Genomic DNA, 12089 nt, shown 5'->3' with positions numbered 1-12089 from the left:
CTATTTTGATGTCTGCCCACCTTGGCCTTCTTTCGTAGTAGCCACTTGTCTTCTCCTGAGGATAACTGACTGAGGTTTCCTGTCTTCTTTCCTGGCAAGACCCAGTCAGCTGTATTAAAGGGACACCAGGAAGTGGCCACTGGACTCATAAGCTTTTTGCCAGCTCTATCTTTGAGATGTCCTTCCTTGCATGAGGGTATGATGAGCCACTCCGACAAGGAACTGTTCCTTATCATTTTGAAGGAATCAGCAATTTTGGAAGGAGCCATTGCCTTTGATATTTTAGCTTGTTCTGCTGCCTCTTTCCTGGAAGGACAGAGCCACATATTCAGGGAATCTGGATGCTTCTCTGATTCAGGTTTTGGTTCCGCAGGCATACCATTTTTATCCTTTCCTTCTTTCTCCAGCAGCCACTTAGACACAGCTTCCTTCTCACAATTTTCATCACACACACACTCTGCAAAGCTTGTACAGGGCTCATTGGCTTTGCAGACCTCCTCTACTTTATATGTGTCCTGATGGTTCCGGACAAGCCAATCCTCAATAACCATGCTAGGAGTGGACAAGGATTTCTTGGCCTCACTGTGGTCATTCAGGCACTTCAGATTGCCCAGGTTTTCAATCTCCACACCTTTGGGCTGGTTGCCCCGACAATTGGTACAGGAATCGGACTTGACAAGCCAATCATTCACATTGTAGGACTCGTGGAACACCTGGAACAGGAGCTTAAACTTCTCACTGGTTTCACAGCTGCCATTCCCAGGCTTCTCCAGCTTTGGAGAGTCCTGGTCAGTCAACAGCCAATCAGAAAGATTCATCTCATCTTGATCAAGAAGCTCTGGATCTTCAACCTTTTCAGTATCAACGGAGCATGAGCTGGTGGTAGAACAGCTGTTACCCTTTTCGTAACGTGGTTTTTCAGGAACTTCTTGTTGTTGGCTCTTGTGGAGCCAGTTTTCCAGGCCCTTTAGGTTGCCCCAGACATTACTAAAGACACTGCAGGTTCTGGAGGAAGTCTAAGCAGAAAGTACACAATATTAGTTCACCAGAACATTATGAGTGCTTTGGGATTTAATGATAACAGTTCCATTTGCCTATTTACTACATTGCCTAGTGTTTCTAAATTTAAGTATACAGAGAAAAGGGATTTCTCTATTACAATAATAAAATATTTGAGTACATAAAAAAAATTTTCTGCAATTTAAAAAACTGAAAAATATTAAAGGCAAACTAAGAGAAAGCATTTGTAGCATAAATAGAAAAGAGAAATTAGTTCTACATAACATGCCTCTATGAATAAAGACAAAAGTGAACAAAATATATACTTAGGCAAATCATAGAAAGGGGCTAATAAACAGAAAAAATACTCAATTTCCTTAAAATTGTTATTTTGTGTCAAATTCACAAAAACACTTATAAGTAACTTAGAGAAGTTTCAGGGAAGCAAATACAATCAATACTCTGCTGGGGGGAATATAAATTAATATCAATTTCCTGGAAAGCCAAGTTGGTAATATGTATCTAAAACTGTAATCTAAGAATGCCATTTCTAGGAATTTTCTCCTAAGGCACTAACAAAGAATTAGCTCCTGAATGTTAAGAGGAACTTTGTTTATATTCCCCCCACTAAAGAAAACCTGGAAATTAAATTATAGCCAATTGATGAAACACTATATTCTATTAAGGATTTTATGGAAGAAATTAAGTGACAGAGAAATATATTCATGCCCTATTAGTGAAAAAAAAATCTAATAGCCAAAACAGGACTTATAGGATAATTTTTTTTGTATAAGTATATGTGTGCATAGAAAAATTCTATCTAATAAAAGAGTAATATGCAAATTAACCATCACTCCGCTACACCACCAGCCACGCCCACCAGCCAATCAGGAGTAGATATGCAAATAAACCCAACCAAGATGGCTACGGCCACAGAGAGCAAGAGGGAGGCTTGGGTTTCCCTGGCAATGGAGGAAGCCAAGCTTTCCGCCTGCCCTTGCCGGCCTAGGCCTCCATTCAAGGCTACAAAGTTTCAATGATAGAAGATACATAAACCCAAACAGAAATGGCGGCAGCCACAGAGCTGGAAAGAGCAGGAGGCTAGGGTTGCCCTGGGCGATGGAGGAAGCCAAGCTTTCAGCACACCCTGGCTGGCCCAGGCCTCCGCTTAAGGCTACAAAGTTTCAATTATAGAAGATACATAAATCCCAATAGAAATGGCTGCTGCCACAGAGCAAGCAAAAGGCTTGGCTCCACTCCAGGCTACAAAGTTTCAATTGTAGAAGATAAATAAATCCCAGATACCAGGGCCTCCACCTGGGTCGCCAGGGGGCGTGGCCAGGCCACCCCACTCCCCAAGGGAACCCACACCCTGATCCGGGACACCCTTCAGGGCAAACCAGCTGGCCCCCACCCGTGCACCAGGCCTCTATCCTATCTAATAAAAGATTAATATGCAGATTGACCATCACTCCATCACACAAGATGGTTGCCCCCATGTGGTCAAAGGTGGACACAAGATGGCCACCACAAGATGGCCAGCAGGGGAGGGCAGTTGGGAGGGACCAGGCCTGCAAGGGAGGGCAGTTGTGGGCGATCAGGCCAGCAGGGGAGGGCAGTTGGGAGGGACCAGGCCTGCAAGGAAGGGCAGTTGTGGGCAATCAGGCCAGCAGGTGAGGGCAGTTGGGAGGGACCAGGCCTGCAAGGGAGGGCAGTTGGGGGTGATCAAGCCTGCAGGGGAGGGCAGTTAGGGGTGACCAAGCCGGCAGAGGAGGGAAGTTGGGGGGACCAGGCCTGCAGGGAAAGGCAGTTGGGAGGGACCCAGGCCTGCAGGGGAAAGCAGTTAGGGGTGACCAGGCCTGCAGGAGAGGGCAGTTAGGGGTGACCAGGCTGGCAGGGGAGGGCAGTTAGGGGAAAACAGGCTGGCAGGGGAGCAGTTAGGCATCAATCAGGCTGGCAGGGGAGTGGTTAGGGGGTGATCAGGCTGGCAGGCAGAAGCGGTTAGGAGCAATCAGGAAGGTATGCAGGCGAGCAGTTGGGAGCCAGCAGTCCTGGACTGTGAGAGGGATGTCCAACTGCCCGTTGGTGGGATCGGGCCTAAACGGGCAGTTGGACATCCCTCGAGGGGTCCCAGATTGGAGAGGGTGCAGGCTGGGCTGAGGGACACCCCCCCCCCCCCGTAGTGCACGAATTTCGTGCACTGGGCCTCTAGTCTATATATAAAAGCCTAAGCAACCAGTCAACTGAATGACTTAACGACTGGTTGCTATGATGCACACTGACCACCAGGGGGCAGGTGCTCAATGCAGGAGCTGCCCCCTGGTGGTCAGTGCGCTCAGCTGACAAATGGGGACCAGATGCCAGGCTCACGGCTGGAGGCTCAAGGCTGGTGAGCGCAGCTGCAGCAGCACCAGCCTCTCCCACCTCCCCGGCCTCCGTGGCAGTGCTAGGGCATCTCCCTGGCCGCCTGCCGCTTTGCACACTACTACAGACTTCGGGGGATGTCGGACTACCGGTTTTGGCCCTTCTGCAGGGATCGGGCTGGAACCAGTCCAACATACCCCAGGGGTCCCATATTGTAGGGCACAGGCCAGGGTGAGAGACCCCAACTGGTGCATGAATCCGTGCATCAGGCCTATAGTGAAGTATATAAATAAAAATGTTACTGTGGTTGTCTCTGCATGTTGGGAATATTTGTATTTCTTTATATAGTTCTTTGTTTACTAAACTTTCTATGGCAAAGAGATGTCACTATTGTAATTAAAAGTTATTAAAAATACATGTTTCTAGACCAGAACTAAAAACTAAACAAAAACATACTAACCCCATCTACTAATACATCTACCTCAGAAACAATAAAGCAGCAACACACCTGACTATTCTCGAAGATCTGCTTTTGGGTGAGCCAGTCCTGGAGATTGGTGCTGGGTGTGTAAGGAGCTGGATGACCATTGGCTGGTTTGCTTCCAAGGAGCCATTCACTGAGAGGGACAGCTGTGGTGCTGGATGCTGGCTTCTGCTAATCACATAACAAGACAATGAATGTCAAATGCAGTAGAAAGTTCAGGAAAGCAGGAGACCTAAACTCTAATCTTGGCTTGCCACTAACTCTTCACAAATTACATGACTTCCCTAAGCCTCCATATTCACAGTTATAAATGAAGTAGTATGGCTGAGGTCCAGGGTTCTTCTCAACTCACAATGTCTAGAAACCTATATTTGAATTGCCTTTAGAAGTAAATCAAATCTAGGAATTATAAAGAAAAGGATACCCACGCAGAGAGCTAATGACACTTCCTTTTTTTGTTTTGTTAATCCTCACCTGAGGATATTTTGCCATTGATTTTGAGAATGGAAGCAAGGGGGAGAGACAGAGTGAAACATCCATGTGAGAGACACATTGATTGGTTGCCTCCCGCATGTACCCCAACCAGGGCTAGAGATATCAAGCCTGCAACTGAGGTCCATGCCCTTGACTACAATGGAACCCTGGACCCTTCACTACACAGGCCAATGTTCTATCCAGTGATCTAAACTGGCTAGGGCTGATGATAATTTCTTATGAACTAACTAGAAGCCCGATGCACGAAGATTTGTGCTAAAATGGGCCTTCCTTTCCCTGGCTCCTGGCTGCCAGCATCACCTTTCCACTCCCGCCCAGCCCCGAAGCCGCCTCTTTCCACTCCAGCCCTGCCTTCCCACGCTGCCCAGAGACGCTGAGAGACCGGGGGTGGGGCGGAACGCCCGCCCCCCCCCCCCCCCCGTCACTCGGCGCCTGAGTATGCAAATTAACATCATCTTTGGCGGGTTAATTTGCTTACTCACTCCTGATTGGCTGGTGGGCGTAGCAGAGGTACTGTCAATTTACATGTTTGTCTATTATTAGGTAAGATTGATAACAATAACTTTCTATTACTCAATGCCTATTAAACATCTAAATTTCTATTTGACATTCAGTCTCAAAGGAAGAATTTAATTGCATAAACTAACCCAGCAAAAAAATAAAAGTGATTTACTTAAACCCCGAAAGAAATATTAGCCAAGTAATAACTCAGTTATCAGAAACAAAATTACATTTTACCTGCTCAAGCAATGGGATATACCCTCTTTTCTCCATGAAGGGCCCAATATTAGATGAGCTAGCATGAGCCATCAACTGCTCAGGAATTTGCTATAAAATAAAAGCAAAATAATCATGTTTATTAATGTTAACTTTCAGAGCAAAAAGTGAAATTGTAATCCCTAAATTTCAAAAGTATTAAGCAAAGCATTACCATTTCTATAGAATATTCTTTACACTAAATTCAATGATCTACAAAGTAGTTATCAAATCTGAGAAATCTCTATTTACTACATAAGATCATAAAAGAAATTTCACCACAACTGGTAATATTACTACTTTTAACAAGACCCAAATGAGACCATGTTTGCTTTTTTATATGAAACACCATTCAAGCCATCCTAGCTAATAAAGAGGGAATATGCTAATTGACCATCACTCCATCACAAAGATGGCTGCACCCACAGCTGAAGCCAAGTTCCCATAAAGAGCCTTAACGAGCAATCAGCAGGGACCTGAGGTTACGCCCTCCCCTGCCCCCATAGGGCTTGACAGGGGACCTCAGGCTGTGCCCCCCACCCAGCAGGGCTTGACAGGGGACCTCAGGCCACGCCCCCCACCCAGTAGGGCTTCACAGGGGACCTCAGGCTGCACCCCTGCCCTGGCACGAGGCCAGGGGACCTGAGGCTATGCCCCATCCCCCCCGCCCGACACGGCTTGCTGGGGAACCTCAAGGTGAACTTCCCGTCCTGGTGCTGGGCTAGAGGACCTCAGGCTGCTCCCCCAACCCCAGCACCAGGCTGGGGGACTTCAGGCTGCACCCCCCGTCCCAGCATTGGGCCAGGGGACCTGAGGCTGTGCCCTCCTGCCTGGCTGGGCTTGACAGGGGACCTCAGGCCATACCCCCCACCCAGCGGAGCTTGACAGAGGACCTCAAGGTGCACCCCCAGTGCTGGGTCAGGGGAACTCAGGGCGAACGCCCCACCCCAGCACCAGATCGGGGAACCTTAGACCACACCCCCCGCCTGGCGGGGCTTGACGGGGGACCTCAGGCAGCGCCCCCTGCCCCAGCACTGGGCCAGGGGACCTGAGGCTGCGCCCCCCTGCCTGGCGGGGCTTGACAGGGGACCTCAGGCCGCGCCTTCCGCCTTGGCACCAGGCCGGGGGACCTGAGGCCACACTCACCGCCCAGCGGGGCTTGTTGGGGAACCTCAAGGTGTGCTTGACAGGGGACATCAGGCCGTGCTCCCCACCCAGCGGGGCTTGACAGGGGACCTCAAGGTTACCCGCAGTGCTGGGTCGGGGGAACTCAGGCCACACCCCCTCCCCAGCGGGGCTTGACGGGCACCTGAGGCTGTGCCCGCTCCCAGTGCTGGACCGGGGGACCTGAGGCTGGCCACGCCCCCCCGTCCTGGCGTCGGGCCAGGGGACCTGAGGCTACATCCCCTGCCCGGCAGGGCTTGACAAGGGTGGGACTGGCCAGGTCTGGATCTAGCCCAATGGGGGCGGGGCCAGCTTGGTCTGGGTCTCACGCAATTTTGAGGTGCATGTGGGTGGGCGGGGACTTCACTCTGGGTCCCGTGGTGAGCCCCAGACTCTGACAGGAGGAAGGTTTTCATATACATTTTACTAATTTTCTTTCATCTCTGACACTTCTATTATAGAGAAAGGGCAAATAGCAATATTAAGTTATATCCTCTAATTAATCCCCTTTTAATGTGCACGAATTTTGTGCACTGGGCCACTAGTAAATTTCTTAAGAAATATGTCAAAGGTTTTAATACCAGATGAGTTCTTGAGATTATCCATGAATCAATACCCAAGAACTACCAGCCTAATGCCCTGTCGTCTTAATCAGAATGTGAAATTTCTGAAGTTCACCAAATTCTCTAGAAAGCCAGTATCCAAATAAAAATGTGATGTTTTTAGTACCATGTGTGAGGTCAAAGACCTGAGCAGCACACTATGAACCATCTGAGATCAGTATTACTCACGATGGTCTTGAGGGACCCAAACGTGGTGATGGCCTGGCGCAGAGCAGTTGTGTCTGCTTCAAAGAGTAGGACAGTCGAATCTTCAGGTTTGAGGGTCAAACTGCCCAGTCTGGAGAAAAAAATAAATAAAATCTGGCTATTTTTAAGAAATATCTATTTCAACTTCATCTAAAACAAAAGCCAAATTGTGAATTATCTGAAATGATTGTACTTTTCTAAGACTCTCAACCAAAGATAGATCACTTAACCACGCACCAAGTATAATATTAAATATATAAAGCAAGATGATCTTATCACAGGAACAGACAAGTCAAGTAAATCCAACAGGTTGCAATGAGTTACAAAAGTGACTTTTTTTTTTAATACACCAAAGTCAAAGTGCAAAAATAAAAACAAGCAAAGATAGTCTTTACCTCTCCAGGCACACGGACACTTGATTGGCTAGATCTTTGTTTTGGGTGCACTCCAGTTGATGAATAAGACAATTGAACTGGCCCAGTAACTATAAGAAAAATAAAACCACCTTGCCACGATGATACAAAAAGCAACAAATGTACCAAGTTAACAAATAGCACTTGAGATTAAACTTTTATCTGATTCCACAATACAGGAAAGACTTTCTCTATAAACCAGCCACCTTACCCAGTAGAGCTGTTGGGCCTGCTGCTGAAGTGTCTCCTCTTTAAGCTGATAGATGAGATCTACCTGTTCATACAACCACACCTCCCGGCTTCGAAGGCATTCCAAGTGACGGCTTATGCAGCTGTGAATCTGAGCTTTGATCTAAGAAATACATACATATTAATATTAGCTTCACTATTGTTATAAGCCCAAAGAATTATTTCCCACTGAACAGTGAGGTTCTTAAACTTTTGGGAGTCACAAATCCTTTTGGCTATCCAATGACATCTCCCCAGAAAAATGCACATACTAAAATTTGTACCTATAATTTCTGGGCTTAGTGTCCCCAAAGCCCCAAGGACCCATTTTAAGAATTCCAGCCAAAAAAGTATATCTAAGCTCTAAAATCCTCCCACAATACTAAGAGGCCAGGTTAATTTTGGGTGTCCTAAAATAATCAAGAGAAAATATAAGGATATGTCAGGTAATACTGATCCCCCTCAGTTTTTCATATAATTTGAAAACCTATAGTTTTATAAATTTACAAGTGTAATAAGGTAAGACTATTGACTTAATAGCTAGCCTTTATCTTTTTTCTCACCTTACAAATGAGCAACCCATTGACGACGGTAGACCTATTTGATAAAGAGATGTGCCACTATATGTCAATAACCAGAGACCACTAGGATAGACAGTTTAAGTACAATTGTAAAGTAAATGTTTCTGGAAGCATAAACAGTGATTCAAAGAGGGGTAAATATAAAATCCTAAGGAAAAACATCAAAACAGTTACAAATTATCAGTGAGAACCCACATTTTAAAAAAACTATTTTAGCCCTAGCCAGTTTGACTGAGTGGATAGAGTGCCAGCCTGCAGACTGAAGGGGCCCAGGTTCGATTCCAGTCAAGGGCACATGCCCAGGTTGTGGGCTCAATCCCCAGTAGGGGGTGTGCAAGTGGCAGCCAATCAATGATTCTCTCTCACCATTGATGATTCTCTCTCTCTCTCTCTCTCTATTCCTTCCTCTCTGAAATCAATAAATATATATTTTTTAAAAACTATTTTAAAACACATTTTTTCCTGTATAATAAAGTATTTCAAAGTCATGTAATACTACTTGGTCTACCCACTCACCAAAATAATACTATTAAGCTAATGGAACAAACATATTTCATTCTTGCTTACTCTGACAGTCATTTACAGAACCATGCCACCACCAAAACCATGCAATCAACAAGTTAAAAAATGGTAGGGGACAGGATCTTGTGCCATCCTTTATGCACCCAGGATACAGATGAACATTATACTGCTCATTCGTTTTTTGGGCTTTGTTTTGTTTTTTATGGCAGTGCTTGGCACAGGGACCGCAAAGAAGAGCAACCAAAAAATGCACGCTGAACTAATTCTCTTGGTACAAAGTTTCCCAACTCTTCTAACACCTGCTTTATTTCCCTTTGGAATTAAAGACATCAACATTTCAGGCAGACCATGGAAGGCATGGGGTGAAACTTCTTGGTTGGCACTGAGAAGCCAACCCTTGGCCATACTCTAACCATGCCTGTGCTAAGAGTCCAGACACAGCAAGAGAAAAGCACAAATCATACCTCTCGCAAGTTATCTTTAATTTGCTGTTCAGCCCGGAGAACTCCACCAATAGCAAGCTCTAAGTCCCTCTGTGCATCACGACACCTCAAAAGGGGTTCTCTCTTACTGAAGCCATTCTGGTCCTGTGAGGTACTCATTCTGCTCACTGTTCCTTCAAAGAAAAACAGAACAATTCAAATTACACCATCATTACAACCAGAAACCACCTTTCAATCCTCCCCAAAATGATCATTCCAACCAGCTCCCAGTTACTAACTGCTTAGATTACTTCCAACACAGGACCTGGCACATAGCAAACTCTTTATATACATATACATATACATATACATATACATATACATATACATATACATATACATACATATATTTTTAATTGATTTCAGAACAGGAGGGAGAGATAGAAACATCAATGATGGGAGAGAATCATTGATAGGCTGCTTCCTGCACAACCCCTACTGGGGATGGAGCCCCCAATCCCAGCATGTGCCCTTGACCAGAACTGAACCTGGGATCCTTCAGTTCACGGGCTGATGCTCTATCCACTGTGACTAGGGCCACAGCAAACTCTTAATACTCCCTCCTCTCCATGCCCACCACTATTGTGTTCCTGCCACAAAATTCTATGCATCTACTTTAGTGACACTTTACATGTGAACAGATATTTCTGAAAAAAATACACCAATTTTTCTGAATCAATAAGGCATACAGCCTCCAAAAAGTTCCAAGAATATTAGAGTGTAAGTTTCTATTTATAACACACATGAAGTCAGACAGTTTAAGTCATGTGTTCTCATTTTGCAGATTTAGAGGTGAAGACTAAAAGGTCTACAAAGATCCATAATTACAGTACTTTGAAAAAAAAGCTGCAAAAAAAAAAAAAAGCTTATAAACAGTTTAGAACATTGTATAGATCTGGCAAGTACCTAAATTGTTTGAGGACAGAATTTTAATTTATTCTCTCTTTTCTTTATATATATATATCTTTTTAAAATTAGGGACAACTTAGAGATGGCTTCATAGCTAGGAAGCTCTAAAGAATGTAAATCTAAAAAAAAATAATTTCATAGGATTTTGATGTAAGGGAGGTTTTTACAGAGATTAGTGTAGCAAACTACAGAGCATTCTCTAATAAGCTTAGGTTTACAAGAGATAAGAAATAGATGTGGAAAGAACAGCACATAACCAATGATATATCAAACTGGGAGAGAAGAGAGTCCGAAATGCAATGAAGCAGAGCTTGACAGAGCCATGGGTTTCTATCCTAGATAGAGGTAGAATCACAGATGTGTTTTTGTTTGTTTTGTTTTGTTTTGAATCTTTACCCAAGGATATTTTTCCATTGATTATTAGACAGAGTGGAAGAGAGAGGGAAAGACAGAGAGAAATATCAGCTGGTTGCCTCCTGCACGAGCCCCGACCAGGGCCTGGGCCAGGGAGGAGCCTGCAATCGAGATACATGCATGCCCAGAATTGAACCAGGGACCCTTCAGTCCACAGACCAACACTCTATCCACTGAGCCAAACTGGCTAGAGCCACAGATGGTTTTTAAACACTTAGAAAAGAAAGCAGTGATCACTGTAGCCCAGCATGGGTTCACTAATCCCTAAGTTACTTCCTTCTTGGATAGTTTTACTAAACTGTCCAATGTAATGTTGTAGACCAAGCATGTCAAACTCGCGGCCCACAACGAATATTTTTATGGCCCAGACAATATAACAGAATGTAAGAAACGTTTTAATAAAAATTTCCTAACTTAATTTTTACAATATCCTGTTATACATAATTATTTTTTAATATATTTTATTGATTTTTTACAGAGAGGGATAGAGAGTTAGAAACATCAATGAGAAAGAAACATCAATCAGCTGCCTCCTGCACACCCCCTACTGGGGATGTGCCCACAACCAAGGTACATGCCCTTGATCGGAATCAAACCTGGGACCCTTGAGTCTGCAGGCCGATGCTCTATCCACCGAGTCAAACCAGTTAGGGCATACATAATTATTAATAACCAACTACAACATGCGCTAATGAATGATTACTGTAATCATGTTGTATTCATTTCCCTTACTCGCCTTATGCACAGGTACACCATTTCTCTCCACTAATACTAGCAGCAAATATTTTAGCAGCCGACTGCCATGTCATTAGTCTTGGACTCACTTATTTGGTGTGCGCAACAGGAAATATTTCGCTTTCAGAGAACAAGAAAAATAGGTTTATTTGCGTTATGCTTATTTATTTTTGCAGTTATTCAGTGTCTGGTAAGTTAATGTTAAAGAAAAAATATTCATTTTTATTAAAATGTTCTATTATTTTATGTTAATGACTAGAGGCCTGGTGCACGAAATTCGTGCATGGGGGAGGGGTGTCCCTCAGCCCAGCCTGCACCCTCTCCAATCTGGGACCCCTCAAGGGATGTCTGACTGCCCGTTTAAGCCCAATCCAGACTGCTGGCTCCCAACTGCTCACCTGCCTGCCAGCCTGATCACCCCCTAACCACTCCCCTAACTGCCTGATTGATGCCTAACTGCTCCCCTGCCAGCCTGGTCACCCCTAACTGCCCTCCCCTGCAGGCCTGGTCTCCCCCAACTGCTCTCCCCTGCAGGCCGGGGTCCCCCCCAACTACGCTCCCCTGCAGGTCTGGTCACCCCCAACTGCCCTCCCCTGCAGCCCTGGTCCCTTAACTGCTCTCCCCTGCAGGCCTGGATCCCTCCCAACTGCCTTTCCCTGCAGGCCTGGTCGCCCCCAACTTCCCTCCTCTGCCAGCCGGGTCACCCCTAACTGCCTTTCCCTGCAGGCCTGGAC

The 12089-nt window shown here is 45.4% G+C and overlaps 1 protein-coding gene across 8 annotated transcripts in view; it reads right to left on the bottom strand.

Moving 5' to 3' along the window:
• Nucleotides 1–12089, bottom strand: part of NCOA4 (nuclear receptor coactivator 4) — a 34445-nt gene that overhangs the window by 2403 nt on the left and 19953 nt on the right. For 4 of the 8 annotated variants that reach the window (XM_080687385.1, XM_080687392.1, XM_080687386.1 and 1 more), the window contains 7 exons: nucleotides 9280–9431; nucleotides 7696–7836; nucleotides 7467–7555; nucleotides 7054–7162; nucleotides 5081–5170; nucleotides 3872–4018; nucleotides 21–1016 (listed from right to left, as the gene is read on the bottom strand). In XM_080687385.1, the coding sequence (XP_080543511.1) occupies nucleotides 21–1016; nucleotides 3872–4018; nucleotides 5081–5170; nucleotides 7054–7162; nucleotides 7467–7555; nucleotides 7696–7836; nucleotides 9280–9431 (1724 nt within the window). The remainder of the gene's footprint in view (nucleotides 1–20; nucleotides 1017–3871; nucleotides 4019–5080; nucleotides 5171–7053; nucleotides 7163–7466; nucleotides 7556–7695; nucleotides 7837–9279; nucleotides 9432–12089) is intronic. The other 4 variants (XM_080687391.1, XM_080687388.1, XM_080687390.1 and 1 more) reach the window with 1 other exon arrangement.

This window comes from Plecotus auritus (assembly GCF_963455305.1).
Source record: "Plecotus auritus genome assembly, chromosome: 9".
Taxonomy (NCBI): Eukaryota; Metazoa; Chordata; class Mammalia; order Chiroptera; family Vespertilionidae; genus Plecotus; species Plecotus auritus.
Note: the sequence above shows the minus strand (reverse complement) of the source record. Positions and strands in the feature narration are given on the sequence as shown.